This window comes from Helianthus annuus, chromosome 14, assembly GCF_002127325.2.
Source record: "Helianthus annuus cultivar XRQ/B chromosome 14, HanXRQr2.0-SUNRISE, whole genome shotgun sequence".
Lineage (NCBI taxonomy): Eukaryota > Viridiplantae > Streptophyta > Magnoliopsida > Asterales > Asteraceae > Helianthus > Helianthus annuus.
Genome location: NC_035446.2, coordinates 147560927 through 147587715, shown reverse-complemented (window position 1 = coordinate 147587715; position 26789 = coordinate 147560927). Strand labels below are relative to the sequence as shown.

At 34.4% G+C, this 26789-nt stretch overlaps 3 protein-coding genes across 3 annotated transcripts; all 3 read right to left on the bottom strand.

Moving 5' to 3' along the window:
- Positions 1–4057: 4057 nt before the first annotated feature.
- Positions 4058–9234, bottom strand: LOC110904244 (UDP-sugar pyrophosphorylase). Its single transcript, XM_022150078.2, has 15 exons — positions 8959–9234; positions 8758–8862; positions 8404–8520; positions 8062–8302; positions 7844–7971; positions 7698–7769; positions 7541–7605; positions 7389–7449; positions 7191–7308; positions 6989–7113; positions 6220–6296; positions 5493–5598; positions 5237–5377; positions 4930–5169; positions 4058–4448 (listed from the first exon to the last, which is right to left on the bottom strand). The coding sequence occupies exons 1-15, from the start codon at positions 9076–9078 to the stop codon at positions 4281–4283; spliced, it is 1884 nt and encodes a 627-aa protein (XP_022005770.1). The 5' UTR covers positions 9079–9234; the 3' UTR covers positions 4058–4280.
- Positions 9235–11736: 2502 nt separating this feature from the next.
- On the bottom strand, positions 11737–13060 carry LOC110907562. Its single transcript, XM_022152526.1, has 3 exons — positions 12901–13060; positions 12374–12833; positions 11737–12238 (listed from the first exon to the last, which is right to left on the bottom strand). The coding sequence occupies exons 1-3, from the start codon at positions 13058–13060 to the stop codon at positions 11737–11739; spliced, it is 1122 nt and encodes a 373-aa protein (XP_022008218.1).
- A 2173-nt stretch (positions 13061–15233) lies between these two features.
- LOC110907564 (zinc finger MYM-type protein 1-like) lies at positions 15234–16664 on the bottom strand. Its single transcript, XM_022152527.1, has 2 exons — positions 16077–16664; positions 15234–15950 (listed from the first exon to the last, which is right to left on the bottom strand). Exons 1-2 carry the CDS (start codon positions 16662–16664, stop codon positions 15234–15236), a joined length of 1305 nt encoding a protein of 434 aa, XP_022008219.1.
- Positions 16665–26789: the final 10125 nt, after the last annotated feature.

Sequence of the window (26789 nt, the reverse complement as noted above, 5' to 3'; positions counted from 1 at the left end):
TCGATGGCTTTGGAAGATCTCGAACCACAATTACTTCGTTTCACTGGCTCTGATCCTAACTCGTGGATCTCTCAATCCGAGCTATACTTTCGATTTTACTCAATCTATGGTGATGAACGATTCTCATAGTTATTGAAGTATTTGAGAATGAACCATTCTACTGGTTCCATTCCTGGTTTCGAAGCGATGACCTCACATGGAACGATTTCACCACTGCAATGATTCATCGATTCCGTTCTCCATCCTTAAAACCTACTGTTGATACCATTGTCGATTTTTCCCCACCATAATCTGCCCTACATGTGTTTGATGAAATGCCTGATCATGTTAAACATGACATTTTCAGTGTAGATCGTGAAACCATGAATGATAAGGTGTTAAAAGTTCATCACGACTCAATGGTTGATGTTCTCGAATCATTCGACGTAAGTGATGCTCAACTAGCTCTATCAGATTCTACTTTTGTGCTTCAAGATGTTAAATCTAGTCCACATTGTTCTATTAGATCATTGAATTCACCACAACCAAATCACACTCTCAACAACACATCTACTTGGTATTGTTTTAAAATCCAAACGATGAGATCGGAACAATTTAGTAGTGCTTTGCTTGTTGTTCACAATTTTGAATGGAAACCGGGTTGGTATTGTGGTGGAACTAATACACAACGACTAGAATTCATGATGCGGTAATTGATGGTCCTTTTTCGCTTTTCTGTTCTAAAGTGCAAGGAATCGGTTTCGGTTTTGATCCTCGTCCGTATTTTCTTGACACGCCTTCTTCTTAACAGATTATTATATTGCTTGACCATATTGGTATGGCTTTGTTTGAATCTATCGCTTCTGTTTTGGATCATCATTGTCATTCTACTCCTAAGTTGCTTGTTTTGAATAATGCTCCAAAACCACCCGACCCTTATACCAATCTTACTTCACCTACTGTCAAGTCTGAGATCGTATTGAACAGGTCCACTTTGGGTGTTGTTAATAGCCCAATCTCGGTTGGAACACTTCTTGTTTATGCTGATGTGATTGAGCTTTCTTTGCTCCACAATGTGAACAAATTGTTCTTCAATACAGATTCATATCTAGATCAGATTACACTTAATTTTGGCTCTCTTATTTTAGTTGCACTAGCTATTAGTCCGCAGCGTACTCCTCGATTTGGTGTTGGTGATCTATCGGAACCTAGACCGATTCTGCTTATAAAGTCTTCCTTCCAAAGGAACGTTAAGGGTGATCAGCATACGACAGTGTTTCAATTCCAAATATGGGATACACGCCTTAGTTGGAAAGGTGGAACACTAAACAGAATGAAACCGAATGCTGCATCTATTGGCTTAGTCCTTTGTATTCCGAAAGCAACTATACCATTACTATTTAAAGATTGTGCACAATGTATTCAATTCGGGCTAACTCTTCTTGATACAGGTCAAGCCCGAGAGACCAACATTAAATCTCAGAAATCGGTGCCTCATGGTTTCTCACATGTTTTTAACCAACCAGCTCAACATTTTTGTGTGATATATGGCCCATCACATACTACAACAGGTTCTCACTTCAATTATTCTTTGTGCCATTTCATGAATACACCAACTCGTATCTATGTTTCTGCTGGCATGACAACTGCTTTTAGGCTTGTTACTGGTGTTATATTGCTTGCTGCTTTTAGGATTTTTGCTTTTTGTCATGACACGGCTTTGTGTAAGGGACTGATGGGAATCAAGGTTTGGAATGGAAATACATATTGGAGTAGAGGTCTGATGATTAGTTCTGTGCATCCGGTAAACCTAAAATGGAGATATCTGAGGAAAAGCGCTACAGAAATGAAAGGTCACCCGCATAACGGAAGTTGGGGTTTGCTTGCCACTAGTATAGGCGTGGTCAATATCTCTTCTGCTCATGACTTGATCATTGATTTATACTTCAGTAAGACTTATGAAATGGGGGTTGAGTATAATATAGTTAACAGTAGCGTTGTTCCCTTTTTCTTTACTGGTGACGCAATGGAAGGATGTTTGATCAATTATTATGTTATTTGGCTCAAAATTTACAAACATCAGATTCAAATGAAACAACGTCAAACAAGAATTGGAATCTATGAGGAAATCCAGTTGGGTTGTACCTTTGGAATTAAGTCCGACATGTGGGTGTTTAAAGGGAGCTTGGTGAAGCTAATTAATGCTATTCAAATGCAGAATCATATAGGTCATAAGAGATGTAGAATTAAAGGCTCGGATGATACTCAACCAACTCTCAATGCCAAAGTGTTGCAATGGATCCAGTGTTTGATTGCCAAATTGGACAAAGTTTTTAAAAATCAAAGTCCATTGAGACAATGTCAAAACTGTCATACTCAACAGAGGATTGATTATGAAATGAATATGAGTAAAAGTCAACATTAGTATTGGGTGCTTCCATACCCAAATCTGATATGGCAGCTTATGGTTCAGTATTTCACTAATTATATTCTAATGGCCAAGTATTTCCAATGTGGTTCCATTACAGAAGTTATCAAAGTATTTCATTTAAGGGGAATTGGCCTGTAATAATCCCACCTAGACCTTATTGGCCATTAATAATCTCACCTCAGAATATTCCCCCCACCAGTCCCACCTTTCACCTATTTTTCCTACAATGGTCCCCCGTTAAAAAAACTTAACGGAGTTAAGCTTTTTTCCAAATTACAAACAGATTTTTTAGGGCTTTTGATCAGAACGATGATACGAGTCCATTGATGTAAAACTTACTTTGAAATGGTGCTCCAAGTGACTTGATTTTGGTTAATTGGAAATTTAAACACCCGAATTGAAGCGCCGTTTTCATCGTTTGGAGCACCGTTTCGAGGCAAGTTTTACCAAAATGGACTCGTATCGTCGTTCTAATCAAAAGCCCTAAAAATTTGTTTGTAATTTGGAAAAAAGCTTAACTCCGTTAAGTTTTTTTAACGGGGGACCATTGTAGGAAAAATATGTGAAAGGTGGGACTGGTGGTGGGAATATTCTGAGGTGAGATTATTAATGGCCAATAAAGTCTAGGTGGGATTATTATAGGCCAATTTCCCTTCATTTAATGCTTCTTCATGACTTTCTTGCTTGGAATAATAGGCTAATGGGCATAGAAATGCATGCACATGATACTACTGCTCCACTTGATGCATATGGAGTATTAAAGTGGGGTCCTTTCAAAGATTTCCAAAAGGCCATTCAGCTTTTTGCAGCAGCCTTGGTGGCATATGATCCACCAACTACTTCTCTTGGTCACATTTTAGACGTTCGTGTTTACACGCCATCATTGACTTGTGCTTCTGTTCATGAAACCGACATAACATACTTTGCAGTGCGTTATGGACATAAGCCATTAGAATTGGTTTGTTACCTCCTTGCCTACTATGTCACTGCCATTTTGGAATTCCAACAGCTGGAACGAGCTCCCTCTACTCACAAACAAGATAACATTGTTTCATCCCGAGTGCCTAAAAGAAATTAGCTACTAAACGCAACCAAATTTCTACCTTTCACCTTGAGGACAAGGTGAATTTTAAAGGGGGCAGTAATGTTATGAACCTAAGCCTATACAGGGCCCAACTGACCAGCCCAGTTCAAGTGGCCCAACAAAGTGAATGGAAATGCAGAATATAAACAAACGAACGAAGAACAATGGGGAATGAAGATTGTTTAAGCAAATTGGTTATTTTTCTCTCATCTCAAATTCTATTCTGATTCCCATCTCCTTCTGAATTGTTCTTATTTCTCTATTTTCCTCTATCCATTGTAATCCATACATAATCAAGCCGTTTAGTGCCTAAATTGATTAGTAATTGGTTGTGATTAGATCTGTTTACAACAGTATATTGGTAAATTGGTGATCTCTACCAGATTATAAATGGTCGCAGATATTAAATTGGAGAAAATATAGTGAAAAAGCTTTCGACTGAAGAATCAATAAGTGGATAGGGTCACATTCATCTGAACAATATCAATCTGTTGTGTTTATTTGATGATACTCTCTTCCTTAACATATTGTCTTATAAAACCTAGAAGTTCTACATGCAATAAAAGCATCAAGTGATGTTTCAATTCAAGCGTCTTTTTATTTAATTCACACATTTCGTCGAACATTTAGGTTACATGAGACGAAATGATCATCAAGAAACAAAGACCTGATCGAAATAAAATGGTTAATGTATTCTGTTTCAAACAGCTGCAAGAAACTAGTGAGGTCAAACCAGTGTGAAACAATAAAAACATAACAGGACTGTGTATGTTCATAAATCAACCCTCAAGGCTTCAAGGTGAATTTCCCAGGTTCATCATAAAATTGTTGTACCTGATCAGTCTTGATTATTTTAAACCCTCGGATCCTCACTTCTTCAGGCAATTCTGTAGAATCTTTATCGATGCTTTCAACAGACCAGCCTTTGTTACACACAGAACCTCCCACTTTCACCTGCAGATGGAGTATATATATATAATAAAAATTCTAATACAAATTGCTAAACCACAAAAATATTGTTTGTTTATTTAATTTAGAGTTAAATGCCATTTTAGTCCTTGTGGTTTGGTCCATTTTGCCAGTTTAGTCCAAAGGTTTCATTTTTAACCTGTGGGTCCAAAAAGGTTTCACATTTGCCATTTTACTCCACTGGGCTAACTCCATCCATTTTTTCTGTTAACGAGAAGACCAATTCGGTCATTTTATATGGCTGAATTGCGCTTTTAGTTAACAGAATTACATACAAAATTACCGAATTGGCCTTCTCGTTAACAGAAAAAATGGATGAAGTTAACCCAGTGGACTAAAATGGCAACTGTGAAACATTTTTGGACCCACAGGTTAAAAATGAAACCTTTGGACTAAACTGGCAAAATGGCCCAAACCACAAGGACTAAAATAGCATTTAACTCTTTAATTTATATACTTAACGCACCTCTGCGTCATCAACTGAATCAACGATAAGAGCTCCATCCAGTTCGAGATCCTCAATATATATGTCACGACCCTTGATTACCAATGTAGATTTTTGAGAAACCGAGTTGTTTCCACTCACTTTGCTTTTAACATCACTAAAAGTAACTGCCCATTTTGGTTTCCACACAATACGGGACCACACTTCTACCTCTTGACCGTTGAAAACTTGTGTAACTGGATCATCTACCGTAACACCTGCCTGGAGACGAACTGGAAATAAGCAGGGGACAAAAATGTAATTTAGTAACGGTTGAAGATCTGCTAACCTCTTTAAGAATCATGCTGTTTGCTCGATAAATTGCCATTTCTCCAGAAGTGGCACTATGATATGGATTTCCTTTAGGTACTTTTGCAGCATCCTCGGGGTTGTTTTTTACCGGTGCGTAAGCAAGCCATGTGTCTGTCACCTGGTAACGTAAAATAATAATAATAATGAAAACACGGTATATAGTTGAATAAAATGTAACTTAAAAGTTAAAGCTAGTATACAAGGCCGAGATGATGTTTTAGTGTTTTACTTACTGTGAATCCAACCCTAGCTGACGGAGACAAAGTTTTAGGATAATCCTGCATCATACATTCTAATCTAGTCGAGGATTTGAATTCGGTTTTTGTCGAGTCCTTGTATCTACAATGCAAAATACAGATTAGTTGATGAGAAAAAAAAAAGGAAGAAAAAGCAATTTATAATACCTTAAAAAACAAAAGTAACCCTCTAACTTCGTAAATGTAACTTTGACCCCCTCAGATTTTTGTTTACGCTTTTACGTAATTTTTGTTTGGAAACGAGTCTGGTCAATTATATAATGTCTTATTTTTATGTATCTTTTGACATATATTTTCTTTGGAAACAAATTGGGTCAAACATAATGCGTTTTCATTCGACGGTATAGATTTGAGTTACCATACGTTTCGACGTAAATTTAGTTCGGAAACGAGTCGGGTCGATTGTAGTCTACACTTACAACACCAACGCATGCGTTTATTTTACATACGTTTTAAGTTGGCCTACGTTTCGACGTAAATTTTGTTTGGAAACAGATCGGGTCAAATATAATACATTTTTCATTCAATGGTATGAATTCGGATTGCTCCACGTTTTAATGTAAATTTAGTTCGGGAACGAGTCGGGTTGATAGTCTATAACTTATCACGTCGCATACGACGCCGCCGCAACGCGCGGTGGGTAAAAAACTAGTTACTGAAAAGTAAAAAAGAAAGAGCATTATTGAAGAGAGAATAGAATTACTTGGGGTTAACAAACTCCTTAATAGCACCACCAGTTTTTGAGAGCTCATCAATGTAAGGGCCAAGTTCAAGAATCAACTACAAAGGACCATGATCAATGAAAAAAGACTTTCAATACATATCCCAAATCAATATTTATAAACAATGTAAAAAAAGTTGCAATTTTAAAACCTTCGGAATATAAAAGTAGGCAAAAGATCAAATACAAATAATCTTAACATACTAAACATACAAATTGAAGGAAAACCCAAAAAGACAAGGTGGCATTTTTGTAATTACCACCAACTATCAAAGTTACAACCAAAAATACCTAAAAAAACACAATTTTTTTTTTAACATTTTTTATTAAAAAATCGCTACATTTCGTTAGCAAAAAAAAAAATTTTTTTTTTTGGCTGCTACTAAAAGTAGCGATTTTTTAATAAAAAATGTTAAAAAAATAAAATAAAATAATTTGTGTGTTTTTTTTATTTTTTTAGGTTTTTTGGGGGGTTTAGTTTTTAGCATTTTAGCTTGGGGGGGGGGGGGGGGTTAGGTTTTTTTTAGGTTTTTGGGGGGTTGGGGGGGGGGGGGTTTAGGTTTTTTTGGGGGTGGGGGGAGTGGTTAGGTTTTTTTAGGTATATTTGTAGAGTAACTTTGATAGTTATTGATAATTACAAAAATGCCACCTTGTCTTTTTGAGTTTTCCTTCAATTTGTATGTTTAGTATGTTAAGATTATTTGTACAAGAACTTTACCCTATAAAAGTAAGCATTTTTTGGATATCATACTTGGTTTATGTTTCCTGGGTATGGAGAATATCCAGTTTCACAATTGACATCGCCGTCAGGATGACCCGTTGCTCTAAGAAGTGGATCAAGTTGATTGTATTCTACATTAATCACCATTTCCCTACCTGATACCATATAAATTTAATATTAATAATAATTAAGCAATGAGCAATAAAAATGTATAGTGATCAATAAGGTGTACCGTCTGTATGAGTAAGCTTAGTAATGCCTCCGATAGCTTCTTTGGCCTTTCTAGGAACAGCAAGAGAATTAACATGGTATTCTTTAGTGGCACTAACTCCTAGTGCTGCGGGAATGGCCTAAAACAATGTAAATAAATAGATTCATATTTAGATTCTTGACTGTGTGACGAATGAATTATGCTACTAATTTGGAGAACCTTGAAAAGAAGTCCATTTGTATCTTGAAAAAACACCACCCATCTCAAACCAGTATCTTTCCTGCAAAGATTACGAAAAACAAAAAAATAATAATAAGATTATAGTATACTTTATTAGGACAGAAAACCAAGAAACAAGAGGCTTTACATACCATTCTTTCAGAAGGCCACTTGAATAAAGAAGAGCATGAACATCACCATGGCCATGAGGTTTAGTCTAAATAAAAAAATAACATATCTAATTATTGGAAAATGAAAAAACAAATCAATATTCAAATAAGTAAATGATTTTATACACTAAAATGTCACCTGTATTCGGTATTTATTGTTTGGGTCTAAAGCAAGCCTTGCATCATTATCAGCCAAGCAAGCCACTTTTTCCTAAAGCATGATCAAGGTGGGTTGTCAAGACCATTTTAAACTTTTAACGAGCATCAATTTTGAAACAAAATTACCTGTTTCAAAAGTTTTACTTGCGTAGGCTTCATTCCAAAATAACTGTGTGCTTCTAGAAGTTGTAATGTACGCTCATGTGTATCATCGGATGTCATTAGCACTAAAGGTGCATCTTTTCTACATTCACCTAATATTTAAAATACATCAACACTACGACATCAGCTCACACAAAGAATATCAAATACACATGCTCTTATGATATGCGCGGTTTTAAAACCTGGAGCCTGCTTGAAGCTAGCTTCCGATAACGATAATATGGACTCAATGTAGTGCTGTAAGAAACAAGTTCCAGTAGTTGTTTCCATGGGAAGGGCAACCTTTATTCCATTGTATCCGAGCCGTTCCCCAAGCCCACCCGCAACAAGAACAAACGCAGCATTCTGCGCCTGCTTCACGCCCATCTCTTCATATTGTATAAAGTTATCATCACCAAAAGTTAATATTTCCCCTGATGGCACCTGCATAAACATGACTCATAACCTAATGAACTTCTGATCTCTAGAAACCAAAACTAAATTACGGTCATTGAAGGCCGAAAACATGGAGCGTGTTAACTTACGGAAGGTGTGAATCCATCAAATGGATTCTTTCCGGCCTTTGAATCTGCTAACAGTTCTTTAGCAGTCTTGATGTATGATGACAAACCTCCAGGATAACTTGAGTTAAGAACTGATACCTAAAATAACCAACCATATGACATTCTGGGATACTAGTGAAGTGCTATATATATAAAAAACGATACGCTTAAGGCATTATGTATTATTAATCAACTCGATACGAGGATAATTACAAACTAAGAGTAATAAAAGTAAGATGACAACAAATAAATGATGCCATATCTCCTAAGTCCTAACTATGTGAAAACAAACCCTAACTTAAAAATTATGAGCCCTAACATGCAATTAACAATGACCTGATCAAGCAAAGCTTTTTTATCATCATCATCGAGACCTGGATCAGGCCAATGCTCAAACAGATGACCCTGCCCTAATTCCAGCAACATCTTTCCAAGCTCTATCTGCACATACCAAAAAAATATACTGAAATCAACCTCATCTAAAATCATTGCTTTACAGAAACACACATACGTGTACATATACACAATAATTAATACCTGTTGAGGAGATAAAATTGAGAGGTTTTTCTGTAAATTAGGGGATGAAGAAGTGGAGAGTTCATTGAGTTGAATGTTGGCGAGTTTCTCGATGGCGGAATTGACTGCTGCAGAAGCCATGGATCTCGATTAGGGTTCAGTAACAGTGATTGGTCAAACAGAGGATTGATGAATGAAGAAGAAGAAGTAGAGTAGTACACGAAATATTTTAGCCTGTTTGTGGACCCTGGTGTGGGTTATTATATATATCTATCGGGTCGAGGCGCCTCTAGATCAGAACAAGACTTTTAGCTTGTTTGAGATTAGACTTGTAAACGAACTAAATGTTTGGTGAATAGCTCGGTAACTTTTCGACGAGAAATTCGTTTGTATTTGTTTGTTTTATTAAATAAAGGAAGATGAACAAGAAATTTCGTTTGTTTAGTAAAATGAACAAATATGAACAGAGGTCGCGTTCGTTCATTTATGTTCGTGAACGTTCGATAATGTGTTTGTTTATGTTTGATAGTTTATTAGTGTTTTTAGTTTTTAAATTTTATTTAAAACTTCAAAATTCCGGCAAATAAATATTTAATAAGTGTTAGTGTATAATATATTTTGTTCATGAACACTTGTTTGTGACCATTTGTGTTGATGAACATTTGTTTGTGCTCATTTGTGTTCATCAACGTTCAGTTTTGTTCGTTGCCTTAAATTAACAAACGAATACGAACAAGTCCATTTCCTTAACAAACGAATATGAATATAAAATCTCGTTCATTAAGTGTACATTAACAGTTCGTGGATACATATATTTCTTAACAAACGAACATGAACAAGGTCTTGTTCATGTTCATTTGGTTTGTTTTCAGCCCTATTTGTGATTTTATTATGTTTGGAACTCTTATGTTTATCAAAATTTTGATTTTTACCAGGCTTTTAGTCTGATGATATCAGGTCATCATTATCATCATACGCAGTAAATCTCACCAATAGCAAAGCTAAGGTAAGGTCTGAGGGGGGTAAGATGTAGACAACCTTACCTTTACCCCGTAGGAATAGAGAGGTTGCTTCCAGTGAGACCCCGGCTCGATAGTTGTTTTGCATCAAGCCTTGGACATAAGGCATATAACACTCAACAAACGGGACAAAGGCCCATTACTGCATGTACCCTTTTGTCTTTCGGCTATCAACGACACCACATGATGCATGATATCAGGTGTTTATCTTTATTAAAGTGATGGGGTCGACAAATACAATATGTGAATTTTAGAAGTAGATTTTAGAAGACGGTGTGTGTTTGTGGTACGGAAAAAAATAATTGATTTTGACATATATCTGATAATGACAGTATAACACGTTTGCTCTTTATCACTAAACTACGTTAAATGATCTTTGGATTCGTATAAAATAACGATCTTAATGTTTCACTAAAAGAGTTTGAAAAAGAAAAACATAAAACGTCCTTCCTCTTGTATCTTCGTCTTCATTAGAAAAAAAATCTGCTCGGACTTACCTCTCAATCGCCTTTTAAGGAATAGTTTCTTTGAAGGGTCATGTGTCTTGCATTCAGGCAGGATCTCCACGATATTAATTCAAGCCCTAGAAAAGCTTCTTCTAAGTTTAGTTTATGATCAGATCGCCACTCTCAATTTTATCCTTCCCGAAAGTAGCAATCGGGTCTTAGAATATCTACATCCATGCGAGTATTTCATCTTTAGATTCAGTTTTGCTCTCCATTCACTACACGACATACCAATCTAGATTGCAAAACTTTCCTCTAAAAACATAAACGTTTGATGGAAATTTTGTTTTGTGAAGAAACAATTACATAAATAAAAATGTTATTTACACGGTTGGTTCTTAATATAGTTTCTTAAATTATATGATTATCAAACCAATATGTTTTATCATGCTCATGTCGCATGACAATAACGCATGAAGGTCAACGGCACATATAAGTATGCTTTGTTTTTAGTTACTCGTTGAAGATCTATTATGCATATTTTTATGATTTTAAAGATGATGTCAATATGCGTACATGTTTATCATATAGTGTGTCAACATTTGTATGTCACACAATGTATTTATACAAATATTATAGTGCGTCCATACATATATGTAAGATAATAGTGTATTAAGCCAAATAACATTTGCGCCAAACATACAATGTGTTAGTATTTATTGTACAACAGAGGTTGCTTGAGCGGATTCTTGTTTTTATTCTTTCGTTTGTATGTTGTTTTTATGTCATTTCTAAAGTTTTGCGTGTCTTTAAATCATCATCAAAACATTCTATTGTTGGGATTTTATGTCTACCCTTTAACGTAAATGGGGTGATTGCATAAAAAACAACGATTATTGTGTTTTGGTAATTATTGTGTGCGTTTAAAGGGACTTGCATTTCATTTACCTTTGAATAAAGTAATCGGAAGCATATGCCCCATCGTTCAAGTTTATTGATTGTTCATTAGGCTAAAAGGTATGGGGTCATCCCCATGAGGATCGCCGCCACGTAGGCCGCCACATCACCATCCATCCTCCTCCATGGGATGGCCCTCCTAGCAAAATGAAGGGGGTGGAGGATGGGGCCCCACGTCATTTAATTTTTATTGTTTAACTTTTTTATTTGTCTAACTTTATAAAAATAATTCAAAATTTAAATAAAAATAAGACATAAAAGAAGATAATAAAATCCATTACATGACATAAAAAAAATTACATAACCTAAAAAAATTACACTACCTAAAATTTATAGAAAAGACTAGATTTGAAAAAAAAAACATACAAACATAAATACTACTCGTTATCGTCTTCGTCACCGTCCCCGCCGTTTACGTTGTTCCATATATGTTCTACCAAATCGGATTGAAGGTTTGTATGCGTGAAATCGTTGGTTAGCGAGAACGAGTTTAAATCATGTTGCGCCGGATCTACCGGGACAGTATTCCCGATAGATGCATTCTCATTATACTCACAAATCGTCCGACCTTCGTCTTCAATAATCATGTTATGGAGCAAAATATAACCGTACATACAAAGGCGCAACCTCTTCGCTGTGAATGCACGTGCCGGTTGTTCAATGATTTGCCATTTTCTTTGTAGAACACCAAAACAACGTTCGATGTCTTTTCTTGCCGCTTGGCGAATTTTTTTTCTTTTTTCGTCCTCCGTGTATGGAATAGTCTTGACAATTTTAGAGTAAAACGGATATATTCCGTCAGCAATATAATAACCGCGCCTAAATCCAACCCCACAAACTGAAAAACTAGTGTCCGGACCGGTTCCATTTACGACGTCGCTGAAGATCGTTGATTGGTATAGCACGTTAAGGTCGTTAAGTGAACCGGGGAGACCAAAGAAAGCATGCCAGATCCACAAATCTTGTGATGCCACGGCCTCAAGTATTAACGTTGGATGGCCGTGATCGCCTCACCACGCATTCGGGCAGTTATGCCACGCCCAATGCATACAATCAATGCTACCGAGCATTCCCGGAAACCCATGCCGTGCTTCATGAGCTTGGTACAACTGTTTAACATCATACGCGTTTGGTTTCCGCAAATATTTTTTGCTATACAGTTTCACCACATTTTCGCAAAACCGATACATACATTCCCGGGTAGTTCTTTCCGACATCTGTAAGTACTCATCCAAAGCGTCGGCCGCTGTCCCGTACGCCAGTTGGCGAACGGCCGCAGTACACTTTTGTAACGTGGTGAACCCTTGTACGCCACGAGCATCGTATCGTTGCGTGAAAAACGGGTCTTGCCCCGCCAAATCATCAGCAATCCGTGTGAATAACCGACGACTCATTCGGAACCTGCGTCTGAAAGTCTCGGCATTGTAAAGGGATGCATCCGAAAAATAATCGTTCACCAATTTCTCGTGCGCTCCTGTCGTAAAAAATTATAAATATGAGGAAAGAAGGAATAAGGATAAAAAAAATTATTAATGATAAACCTTGGCAGTCTCTGTTAATCCATTGTTGTCTGGTTTGTATTTCAGACGAGACCTCTTCCTCTTCCTCCTCCATAATAATCTTCGCCGCCCTTAGCACAACGTTTGCGTAAAACATCTCCCCTTCCTCCGAAGACGAGGACCACCAAGAATTAGATTGCATTGTGGGTGAAAAGATATTTTTTTATAAAAGATTGGTATAAAAATGAGAATGTTTTGGGTTGAAAGTGGAAAGAAAATGGTGAAAAGAGGGGTATTTTTATAGAAAGAGGGGTTTTTATCCTTGGCGGGAAAGATTAGGTCTAATCTTGCCTTGATTGAAAGTTGTCAATGCGATAAAATTCATCACCACAGAACCAAAGTAAACCGATCACCTGCCGTTTTCACAACGATACTCCCCGTGACATCGGTTGACCTGAACCACCATTCACTGCCATGAACCCACCATGGGCAACGAATTTGAGCCCCAAAATCATGCCCGAAATACACGATGTTGATGTCTCGTTTGACAACCCAACAACGTTGTCTTTCGAGTGTGTTTGATCGTCATCGGCACCGAAATCAAACATTTGTGATTTTCGCTACAAATTCGATCACACTACAACTTTGGATTCAAAAACCAACTGAAACACGACTACGTAAGACATGAATTAATCCCTAATTATTGCTGCTCCTTTTTTCCCATTTAAGCACCTAATTTTAATTCACCATCATACAGCACCTGCTATTGGATCGTTTCAACCACTGAAAAAAAATACTCCACCTGTGTTTTAGTAGCAAAATCGCAATCCACTAAAACAGTTTATGAGCAACAGGGTTGTCTCCGAGAATCCTCAAAAAACGTTGGACCTTGAGCAGTAAAAAAAATAGGCTCCTAAAATATAAAGTTAAACACATTTGAATTAGTACATATTCGTATACTAAAAAACATAAGAATAAATGAAAGGATGGTTCGCTTCATTAATTTTTTGTATAATAAAAGGAAAAAACCATTTTAAATATTGTTTTGTTAAATTTATTTTAAATAATAAACAAAAAAAAATGAAATTATAAAAGTTTTCAGTTTTTAAACTAAAATTGAAAACTTAAAATTGAAACTAGAAACAAAACAATAAAAAGGGGAAATGAATTGAAGAAAAACAAAAAGGAAAATATGAGAGTTAAACATGGTAAGTAAGAAATTTATTTCTTACTTACTATACTCTCGGATCTCCGCCGATGATAGCCCGTTGATTTCATTTAAGACGTAAAAATAGAATACTTTTCATTTGATTTCTTCAACTATTGATAAGAATTCAGAAGTCAAGTTTCATTTAAAGTACTTAATCATTTTGACTGACTGTTTTTACGTAAAACGGCCTAAGAAAGCTTTAAACGGAATCGAACTTGAGAACACGTTCCTCTAAACTCTTTGAATGGGGAATAAAAATCACGAGACCAACATCTTTTTGGTTTAGTAACTTGAAACAAAACATATGTTATATATACACACACTTAATATAAAAAAAAAGCTTTATTTCTATGCTGATTATCACCAAACCATTATGGACGTTGATTGGAATTTGTATCCAACTCATAATTCACCGAATTATTTCAATGGTTTCAGGTCCACCCGAACTATTTTCACCGACTTATTATATCCATTTAGTTACCCTTAGGGTATCCGGGGCACCCTTCGGTGACCTCTTAGGTGACTCAACTCACCTATTAGGTGTGTGCTGCCAACAATTAGGTGAGTTAGAGAGAGAGGGTGAAATAGGTGGGGAGTTGCCGAAGAGAGGGGAGGAGAGAGGGAGAGCTTGACCAATCAATGCTTTTCTTTTCTTTTTTTTTTTTTTTAAAAAAAAAAAAAAAAAAACCAATTCACCTAAGAGGGGAGTGCCGCCATCAAAAAGGGGTATTAGGGGAGTGTTAGAGGTGAGTTGACGTGACATTTTATGGTTGGTTATGTGTAAGAGAGGGGACTCACCTAAGAGGTGAGCACCCCTTACACCCTTAGATTGTCAACCCTTTTTTTCTATTTCATTTTCTTTTACTAGCCCGTGCTCTGCCTTCTTGGAAAAAAGGACTCTAAAAATTGTTAAGACACTAAACTTTCACATAAATTGTTGGAAAATTAGACCTTTGTTGCAGGGCCGGTCCTGAGAATTCATATATCTTGTTCGAACTCGAAAAACGTGTCCTTAAATCTTAACTAAATAAAAAATTTAAACTAGTTTTTCATACAACTTTGAACCGTTGACAAAAATATAGCATTCGATAAACAATGCAATTAACAAAATACAAAATATAGTATTCGAATGAATGACATACCATAAAAACTAATAAGCTAATAGCTAACCAATGATTCGTGAAGCTCTCCTTGCATTCTTGATAGCAAATTGGTGAATCAACTCTTCACAATTTATATCATCTAAGACTTCGTTCTCGATAGCAATCATCGCCAACCCACTAAGTCTTTCTTGGGACATTGAAGGTCGTAGGTAAGATTTCAATAACTTCAACTTCGAAAAACTTCTTTCTGCAGATGCCACGGTGACTGGAATAGTCAACAATATTCTATATGCAATGCATGCTTCTGGGGAATAACCGTCTTCTTTCATATACTCCAAAACATCTACAGGACTGCTAAATTTATTGGTTAGTGAGTCACGAAATAAATTAAGCTCTGTATAAAGTGCCTCGCCATCAATATCCGATTTTTCTTTAAACTTGAGAGCATTTTCAAGACGATGACAAGACAACTTAAGATCTTCATCTTTCATAATCCTCAACGTACGTGGAAACAAAAAACCAAATAAACCCTCGTACCATTTAAATTGTTCAAATCTTTTCTCTAAAGAAGCAATAGCTTGATCCACAATATATAAGAAAAAGTTTACTCTGAAATTCTCTTCTATTGTAAATGCAACTTCTTCGCTACTAGAAGTCTCATCTTTTCTTTTTTTCCTTTTAATCTTACGTTTTTCTTTAAATATGGGATCAATTTCCATTTCACTAGCAATCTCCGTAGCTTCTTCAATCGCTTTAGGAAAACCTGTTTCTTTATAATGCTTAAATTACTCAATCAAATTGTTTATTTCTTAAATAGTAATTTCAAGATGCATATCCTTTGCTTGTAATTTTTTGCTCACAATATTCACCCGATTTAACACTTCATACCAAATGACAATTGATACCAAAAAATCAAATCCACTAAGTTGATTTTCTGCTAAAGCTAATGCTTCCTCTGCAATTGCAGCATCACTATCTATCTCTCCAACTTCAAGCAAAGTTTCCCGCACATCTTCAAGTTGCATTGCCTTAACACTCTCAAAACGACTTTCCCAACGAGTTTGAGACAATGACTTTAGACTCCAGTTTTTCACATTATCTTTCAAAATTTGCCAACGATTGATAAAATTTGCAAAAATAGTATAAATCCGTTGGACGTATCCAAAAAAATTCTTTTCTTTAACACAACTATAAGCCATATCACATAATGTAAGGTTAAGTGAATGGCTACCAGAAGGAGTGTAAAATGCTCTTGGATTTTCTTTTAAAAATCTCGTTTGGACTCCTTGATGTGACTCTTTCATATTTGCCCCATTGTCATATCCTTGGCCACGCATGTCATCAATTTCAAGACCAAGATTTTGTAACTCCGCATAAGTTACATCAAATAGTCCCTTCCCAGTGGTATCATTCGCATTCAAAAACCCCAAAAATGACTCCTCAACAATAACAGAATTAGATGAGAACTTTACATACCTCCCTATTATAGTCATCTGTTCTTTGTGACTAATTGGGGGGGTACAATCCAGACTTCTTTTTTTTAATTAGTTTTTAGAAAATATTTGGGTATTGGGCTCACTAACCTAATGAGCTAAATAGTTTAAACAATATGATTTTTTTTAAGTGGGCCTATGTTAATATTTTTTTGGTTATACCATATTAAAAAAAAATTTACATATATAATATCGAAATTTTTTTTAAAAATTACGTGCCCTACCAAATCACGGGCCCTGTTCGATTGTCCTCCCCGCCCTCCTTCAGGGCCGGCTCTGCTTTGTTGGAGCACACAAATACAAGATTGAATAAACTCTGATTCTTTTATTATTTGTCAATGAAAGCATACCATTTACAATAGCCTTATCCATCTATGTATACTATACTGAATCTAATCATAAACCAACTCAAACTCTATTTAAATAAATAAATTAACCAACTAGATAAACAAATCTAATAAACCAACAGTTATCCTTAATTTAAATATAAAAAGAACCAAAAACTATCTATAACCCGTTAGTGGTCTAATGACAAAGCAAAACCTTTTAAAACACTTAAGTGTGGGGCCTTGTGTTCAAGTCTCACAATAAGCAAGAAATATGCCACGAAAAGAATCTATAACTCGTCTAATTCTTTATCTTCTTAGTTCAATACTAACGTCTTCATAAAAACACATACGTACATTGACTATATTTTTTATGGTTGATTGATAAATAGCCTAAGAATAAATGTGACAATATTTCATATATATAATCTTTCTTCACGTAGATAAATTTTTAAAAGGTAATTTTCTATCATGAACTTAATTAATACACTTTTACGTACAAGATGGGTGATTTTTAGCTTTAGAGTATCGAAACAAGAGATATGGGTACTATCTGTACTACTATATAATATATTTGAAAGGGACAAAACGTAATTCTCCCCTAAAATTAAGGCGTCTAGCTTAAGACGCCAGAGAGGATTATACGAACTAAATAAACACCGGAACTCTCTAAATTAAAGACACGCCTGCTTCATTTCATCATCCCCTTACCCCTCAAATCCCATACAATCCACCGCACACTACATAACCTTTCTGCAACGCAACACGTAAAAGTGAGGCTCTAGAATAATGGTTGAACCGAAACAACTCACTTGATTCATGATTTGAACTTTATTGGAACAAGCTTTATGTATTTTTAGTTGACTGAATGTGTGCTAACTTGTATTGGGTGATTTCAGGTGAACTTCCAAACAGAGAACACATACAAAGCATTACTTAGTAGGTGTTGTTAATAAACACCATTAAACATAATTGGTTATCAAGTTCCATTGTTTTACAAATGTTACTGTTTTAGCATTCGGACTTTGTACTTTGGTAGTAAACAACCATGAACTAGCTGCAAGATTTGTGTGGGTGCTTTGTAGTTAGGTTTTATGAATTTTTTTAAACTCTTTACTAATACCGATTCTTAATAGGACAAGGATGTAAGATCATATGGTCCTAAATTTACTTTGTATATTTTTACAAAATGATGACGTTTCGCATCATTATTTCAACTTTGCATCATATATCGAACTATATTCACGTGTTGAGGTCAACACCCTGCTGACCGGTAAGGTTTCTTGCTAGTGTCGTTTTCTTTTTGTTAATAATATCTGCCGTTCAAAAAAAAAATACAAATTATAAATCGATGGTTGTAAGTATTGTATTTACTTTTATACTTCATCCAAGTAGATTACATTTGATGTCTCTTCCTTCTTTTAACAAGTGTAAGGCATATTACGACTATATTTTCGGTTCTCTCTTTTGTTTGTTATAACAAGTGCATCAAAACCAACCGAATTCCCACACGCCACGACGGGCAAGTCTCATGCTAGCTAGTTATAAAATTAAGTATCAACTAAGTTCTATCATATAGTAAATAAAACAAATAATTAAAATAAAAATAAACATAGTTTTAAGGTTTAAGTTCATTATATTGACTATTAACAGGATACTAAAATGATTTTTTTATGTAATACTAATTAAGTTTTTAACAATGATTTGAGAAAGTTTATAAGTTTATTACTTTAAAATCTATGTCTCTATCTATATATCTATACTTATACAATATAACAAAAGAAATAATAGGGACACATTTCATCCATTGGAGGCATCTATTTTTTTAGTTTTTTTTACCTCTCTATTCTACTTAATTATGAATACTTATTTTTTTAATTGAAGATAATTATAATATCATCAACAAAATGAATTTAATATGAAACTAGTTATTTTTTTTAAGAAAACTTATATTCACTACTAGAAAATACACATTTATTGACGCACATTGTGCGTCATAAAACGGTTATTATGACACGCAAAACTGTGTCATGATTGAGGAGTAATAAAATTAACATGACATGCATTTGTGTGTCATGTTTTTATGACACTCATTTTATGACACCTTTTAATGACACACATTTATAACTCATTTTATGACGCTTTTTAATGACACACGTTCATGACAAACATTTATAACACATACATATGACATTCATTTATGCGTGCTATACTTTTAATTGTTTAAATTTTCTTATAGAATTACTAATTTGCCCTGGATACATATATAATAACAAAAACAATAAATATTTTTTATAAAACAAATACACACACACACACACACACATATATATATATATATACCAAAACAATCCATTACATAATCATTTGTCAAGTACAAATATTTTAACGTTAACAAAAAAAGAATTGTTTGTCAATACATCGTCAACACCTAAAATACGATTTGTCACTTAAAAATAGAGGTAACTGCATAAGTCGACCAATCTTCGCGAATGTCATCCATATCCACAACCGAGTATTCCTCTACTCCTTTCCCAACCTGAGACAACAATTAAATAAAATAAATCTTCAAAATTAGAATTTAATCCTAATATTTGAATTTAAGCATTTGTTTGGATATATAAGTACATATTTCTCTAATATACGGACTAAAATATGCCTATACTTACATTATCATTGTCAAGTATTTCAACTCCTTCGTAAGCTATTTCCGTCATTAACTTCATCACATAGTAACCGTATGCAGTACCTCCTGGCTGACGTGGACACTACACAATTAAAAATATCAAGAAATGTGAAACCATTGTGAGTTAAGTTTAAACTAAAGGATTTCAATATTTACAAGATCATTAATAAGGGATTAAGTGCTTACCCTAGCGTTAATCCAGATGATTTTAACCCTTATGTTGGCAATATTTAAAGTAAATGAGAATTGATAATGTTAAAATGCCTAAATTGCAATATTAAATAAATGAGAATATATAATGTTAAAAGGGATCCCATGTTAAAATGCCTAAATTTAAGTTTAACCCTTATGTTGGCAATATTTGATTTCTTTTTGCATTTCAAGCAAGTGTGTTTTTTCAACATAGAGGCTCTCTTTGAATGATTCCATAAGCCCGATAGGAATCATCTGGGTAAATACATATTAAATACATCTAATTTATGGCATTCCTCGTCTCGCGCGTCCTGAAGTTAATAGTAATATTCAAGACAGAAAAAGATGATTGATGTTACAAAATGCAAGATTAATGACACTGATGCGGGCCTAAGTGTGGAAGAGCGGGCTATTTTGTATTTGGAGGTCCAAGATCGTGTAACAAAAGGGGCTTCACTAAAATGGCTCTAACTTGGGCTACGGGGGTCCGTTTTGGGCGTGCGACCAGGCGAAACGAACGTGTGAACGAGCTCCATCTTGCTGCAAACCGCCTAGGGTCATCGTCCGGGCCAAAAAACGCTTATTTTTATTAGTTATTTGCATTTTTATGTTTTTTTGAACTATTTTGGGCATTTTGTTTTAGGCCGTGTGTTTGGCCCGTTATCTTTTTTAGGCCCATTTCGAATTTCGGTTTCTATTTATATGTCCCTCTAGTAATATGAATGATCAGACTTGAATTTTGACATAATTGATTTTTCACTTCATATTCCGTGCCTTTTGGGTGGAATCTTGGGGGTTGGGGGAGAACACATGGGTATTCTCTGAATCAACGTGTTTGATCTTCGTTTCCATATCACGCGCTACATCAGACACATTGCTTAATCTACTAATAAATCCGACACATACATGGAGAAAAAAATGAACAAAAATCACTTGTCATGTCCCATCATCTATTATATATAATAAACTAGGTTAGAACCCCGTGTATTACACGGGTTAAATAAAATAAGTATAGTTAATAATGAAGATTAAAATATGATAAAATGGTTTTTTTGATAAGATATTATTGATTTTTTTAATAAAAATTTTAAAATTGAATAATAATAAAATCCGAAACAGAGTAAAATAAGAGGGCAAATAAATCTTGGCTCACTAAATTATAACATATGACGCAAAACAATGATGATAACAACAATAATAATAAAAGTATTTTATGCAGTTTTATACATAATTTGTAGAAACAGTATTTTATGCAGCTCTGTAGATAATTTGTAAAAATACGTTTATTAGACGTCATGATAGCGCTAGGCTATAAGCCGGCTATCTTTTATGAATTTAGTTAGGAAATATATAAATAACATGTTTAAGTACCCGTGTGCTACACCTATCAATTAGAAAATATATAAATAATACTTAAACATAAAGAACACACTCAATTGATAAAGACAAAACTTTAAACACTTGGAGAGGGGGAGGTCTTGGGTTCAAGTCCTAAAGACGTCATGTGTAAAGAAATTTGCCGTTTAGAAAAAAAAAATACAAAACCAATGATATTTATATAAAATTTATACTATCAAATCCATGATATTTAATAACCATCCTAAAATTGATACATATTAGATGTGTATTTAGCATTATGAAACACATACAATGTATTAATAAATATTACCGTAGTGCAATAACCACATTTTTTTCTAGACCATATTTAATTTATTATAATAGAGATAAACTTTTGTGTGTGAGTGTAAAATTAATAATTAAATTTATATTAAATTCAATGCAATTGTATAATTATCTTTTAATTATTTTGTGGAAAAAGAATTACTTATTTAAAAAAATAAAATTTGTGGAAAAAGAATTACTTAATTTAAAAAAATAAAAGATTATGAGTAATTTAAGGATATTAACTAAATTAGAGAAAAAAGAGCGGGGAAAAAATTTCTGAGAATGCATAATAATATTTCGTAGGAGATTATCTATAATTAATTAGAAGATATTAAACTAAATGATAATTATTGAAAGATTTTAGATTTGATTAAATATTATTAATAATAAGAATTTTGTATTAATTTAGATTAAATATTATTATTTTTAGTATTATTAATAATTTTAATCAATTAAATGAGAGAATGACAAGTGTCCCAAAACAGGTTTCTTTTATTATATAGTATAGATGAAAGTTATTTGGGCCACGTGTCAGTAGATGAGGGCATCGTTTTTCCCCTTTTCCCGCCCAACAGTACCACTGCCTTCTTTTATTTATATCCTCCCTCAATTAATCATTTAGGGCTTCCCACTTTCTATCTCCCTCTGCTCTGCTCTATTCCGGTCGATGTTCAGATCCTCTTTCTCTCTGATGTTCATCCTTCTCCTTCACATTTTCATCTCCTCAACATCGTATGGCAGAGGTTACTTCTATTGGATACATCTGCGTTTGAAACCCTAAATCATGTACCGTCGATTGGTTGAAGAAGAGAATAATCATGTAAGATCTATTTTTTCATTCAGAAATTTTATTTCGTTTTATCTATTTTCCCATACTGAACACGATGAACCCTTTTGTACCCTCAGAAGAAGCAGATATCCTAAGGTTTCTTATCGTATTCGATGAACCCTTTTGTACAAGCTCCTCTTAATCGGTGACACTGGTATGGTCTAATAATCTTTTTATTATTGTACTAGTAGGGTGCCCGCGCGATGCGGCGGGATTAACACTTTGTAAAGATTCGTTTGTTAATAAAACACCTAGTAGGGTGCCCGCGCGATGCGGCGGGGTGACACTTTGTATTACGACATTCATTTTTGGTAGTTTTCTTATTCATGTAATATTTGTTGTAGTATTATTGTAGTGAAGATATGTCAAAAGTGTTACACATGTCTTGTGGGGAACCCACGCGTGACGCGAACACAACTCAAACCTTATCTAATATTGTTTGGTTAGCTATAGCATTGGAACGAAACTAAGGAAAACAAAAGAGAACTGTCTAATATAAATAAAAATAGTAACATTAATGTGTAAATAAAAATAGGATTAAGCTTATTCTTTCCCATTAACGTGTGATTAAGCTTCAACAAGAATGCCAAACGTTTCAGATTTTATGGTTTAAAGTTAGAAATAACATTTATTTAGCACTTTGCCACTTTTTACCAACGTAATTGCGTCGATCTGGGTACATTATTTGTGACAGATTTAATTGGCATTAGGTTATATTGACAACTTAGGTTATATTTACGTCACGTGGATTTACAGTTGAGGCATAAGCCTCGAGGTGCGCTTAAAAAACGAGTCTGCAGCGGCGCCTCGGGGGTTATATTGTATGGCGCCTCATAGGGTTGATGAATCTGAAGATGAAAGTAGTTAATATTTTATTTTCTATAAGATATATAATTATTACATTTATCTTTTAGTTCCACCCCAGTCTTATGCCTCGGTTCACCTCGAGGCGTACGTCTCAAGGCACGATTCTGTACTTTTAAACCTTGTGTATATCTTTTTCTAATCATCTATTGAAAATGTTTTCCAAATTTAGTAGTATTTTAAAAGTAGAAAATTATTCTACAAAGCTAGAGATAGAAAAATGAAGGATTTTTCTGCAGTTAAGAACGCTCAAAACTTACCATCGGGTTGAGACTCAGTCATTTGATATGCATCACAAGTGAAACTCCTTCAATGAATTCAGCTAAATCTTTGCATCTCTTGCCTGCTAACAATTTTTCATGAGTTTGTAGAATTATTGAGGGCAATTACAAATAGATATGTGTAGAATTGAGATGTGCATTTGCATGGTCCCCATCTAACCCTACATATCACCGAAAAGGCCACCATCACAAGTCAACAAATTACATAAAAATATTAGAAACAAACTATATAATTACAATACATTGCAAGAATTGTAGTAACCACGTTTGTGGTCGCAATCGGGGCACAAAACGCATTCATCTGCTGTATGAAACCCTCATAGCTTCTTTCGCACTAATTCAACAACTACACATTTGGTTACTACACAAACCAACAATGTAGCCATTACATTAGAGTCCGACCCTACTTGTTTTGACTATACCAAAACGACTGGTTTTGACCAGCTACCACCGACACGCGTGACCTGTCATGTTGCAATATCAAATAAATAAAGAGCAAAAGATTTGATTGGTTGAAAAGAATTGGCCCCACCTGCACATGTCATTAGCGCACTGGAATGAAGCCCTCTCCATCAAGCACCTCCTAATACAAGTTCCCTGGTACAAAACCTACTCCAATCCCTTGAATTTTGTGAAAGCCTACATTTTTCACATAATAAAAGCTAAAAAAATAAGCCTCCTTCGGATCATAAACCAAGTAATTGTCTTTAGGAACCTCACCAAGGTTTCCACCATAACACTACATTTGAGAGTTAAGTTGAACTTCATCCAATAAATAAAAGAAAACCAAAAAGCTTATAATAAATGAAATGAAGGAAGTCAAGTCAGTATGTGTGCATTCCACGACCTATGAAGTTACCCCACATATCAAGATTTTGATTCTTGAAAAATCGGCCAACCCAATAAATAGTTCCACTGGTTCTAATTTTAAATCCACATTTCCATTTATGCCTGCTAGTTGTCTCAAATGTACTTGTTGAAAACTTGTCCTAAATTACAAATAAGAATCAATAAAAACGGATAAAGTTTTGTAACACCAAGATGAACACTAAACATCGGAAATGTAATCGGGACTATGACAGACGGGAATCACCTTGTTCACCGGATGTTCAGTTTCACGGCGGAATTCAAGCGTCGTCTTCAAAACCAAAGGCGGCAAAACCACACGTGTGCGACGACATAAACAATGACGGTGATTGGTGGTGTAAGGCGACGCATAACACAGTAGCTGCAGCGATGGAAACAGTGGTTGTACCAGGGATCCAGAGAGGGAAAAAGAGTTTAAAATTTAAAAATGATGGTGTGTGGGTTTGAAATTACTTTGAATTTTGTAAATTATATCTGACACACTTGGAGATATAAGGAAAGAGTGTTTAAAATTTAAAAATCATTTCCCGCTTGGTTAAATATAAGACTTTGTCATCCATTTAAAGTAGGAAGTTTGTTAACATTTAACTAAAGTATATAGATAATGTTTAATCAATTATCTTTTATTCGTAGAACCAGTTATTTAAAAACATAAAATGATTATAAAGGTTTATCAATTTGACTATTTTTTTAAATAAATCTCTATAACATTTTATATCAACTTTTATACATTTTCTATGCTATATTTTTCTTTGAAATTAAACACAGTTTAATTGTTGGTAACAATGTAGGCAAAAAGGTGTTACAAATGCAATTCGAATGTTTTTAAACATCATAGTTTAAAATATATAAAAGAATTATAAGTATAATGTAACTAATTATCCGTAATTTTGTTAAAACTCAGAGATTTAAGTGTAATAAAACGGAGGGCTAAAATATAATTAGTGTTTAAAAAACCAATTTACCCTCATTTTAGGGACCATCTTATAAATTAAGACGGAAAAAATTATTATTTTTTGTGTATCTTAAAATGTCACTCCATCATACATTATAATATAGTACAGATTAGTTGTTATTTTCTTCTTTAATCACTTGTACATTAAAACATTATCGACTTGTACCTTTTAATCCGTGCGTCGATATTGAACAAGAAAAAGGTTAAATAGTAAGAATAGAAAATATCGAAGGAAAAAAAAAAGAAATATGATGCAAAAGTATTAACTAATAAGTGTAATATATACATGTGTGTTGCAACATTAAAGATTCTTTTGAATTATAAAGAGGGAGGAAGTCTAACTAATTACCTATAATTATCTTAAATATCAAGGATCTAAATGTAATAGATTGAGGGACTAAAAAATAATTATGGTTTAAAAGACCACTTTACCCTCATTTTAGGGGTTTATTTATAAATAAGGGGGGAAGAAGTTCTTAACTTTTGGGAATCCCTCCCTCATGCATTATAATATAGTATAGATATATCTGAAATTTATGAATAACTCTGTTTGTAGCTTTTGATTTTGTCTTTCCTTTGTTATTGTTTATTCAGATGCTTGGTTTGTTGTATTATGTGATTACGAGTAGACTGATTTTGATATGTTTGTAGTTTATGTCTTTCACAAGCTTTTTTGTTGATTTATTCACCCATGTTAGTAATTTTTTATGCTCCTATGTTTCTTGATCCTTTGTTTTTATTTCAACTTTCATACTATTATTCTAGCAATCCAAGCAGAATATATAGATTTTATGCTTATTTTTTTATTGTTATTATTTTATAGAGTTTGTTGATTAGAAGCATCCTCTGCCGGACGATTGTTGAGGAGATGGAAATGTGAAAGGTGATACCAGGTTTGTTGATAGGTGATACCAGCCCAAAAGTTTAGGCTTCATCCCTTTTTGTTATTCGGTATGGTACTCATTTACAGTCTCACTTTCAATGAGGTTGTCTTAGTCATGTATTTGATTTTTTCCCTATTCTTTACAATTGAAGTTGTGGAGAGACGAATTCAGATGGGGAGTAGAAAACAATCTCAGATGAGTATAGGAATTTTAGTGCATGATTGAGATCATTTGGACCCGTGTACTGTAAGTCATTGAATGTTTTAATCTTACAATCAGTTTTACGTTGTTTTTTATGAAGGTGCTTTTGTCATGGACATCAAAGTGATTGCACAATACCAAGGTAACTTCAATTTGTGTGATTTATTTTTTGGTATTTGTAACGTATTGATTTACCGTTTATTGATGCATTGATTCATTTGTAATCACTTGCAGATCACCAATAAGCACTGCCCAGCTAAGTTTCCTACAATGACAGTGGTTATAACAAGTTAATAAGGCAAAACACTGATCTACCTAACAACTGTTGGATATAGCGATGGTTGTACACAAAGTCTGATGAACATCATCCACTGT

What these genes read in the sequence shown, in the direction of transcription:
- LOC110907562 (XM_022152526.1), bottom strand. Translation starts at nt 13,060, where the DNA reads ATGCAATCTAATTCTTGGTGGTCCTCGTCTTCGGAGGAAGGGGAGATG. An exon ending in GATTAACAGAGACTGCCAAG is followed by an intron (nt 12,834 to 12,900) that starts GTTTATCATTAA and finishes TTTTTACGACAG; the next exon opens with GAGCGCACGAGAAATTGGTG. An exon ending in CATAACTGCCCGAATGCGTG is followed by an intron (nt 12,239 to 12,373) that starts GTGAGGCGATCA and finishes AACGATCTTCAG; the next exon opens with CGACGTCGTAAATGGAACCG.
- LOC110904244 (XM_022150078.2), bottom strand. Translation starts at nt 9,078, where the DNA reads ATGGCTTCTGCAGCAGTCAATTCCGCCATCGAGAAACTCGCCAACATT. An exon ending in TAAGCTTACTCATACAGACG is followed by an intron (nt 7,114 to 7,190) that starts GTACACCTTATT and finishes ATATGGTATCAG; the next exon opens with GTAGGGAAATGGTGATTAAT. An exon ending in ATTCAGTTGATGACGCAGAG is followed by an intron (nt 4,449 to 4,929) that starts GTGCGTTAAGTA and finishes CTCCATCTGCAG; the next exon opens with GTGAAAGTGGGAGGTTCTGT.
- LOC110907564 (XM_022152527.1), bottom strand. Translation starts at nt 16,664, where the DNA reads ATGACTATAATAGGGAGGTATGTAAAGTTCTCATCTAATTCTGTTATT. An exon ending in TTAGTGGATTTGATTTTTTG is followed by an intron (nt 15,951 to 16,076) that starts GTATCAATTGTC and finishes GAGTAATTTAAG; the next exon opens with CATTATAAAGAAACAGGTTT.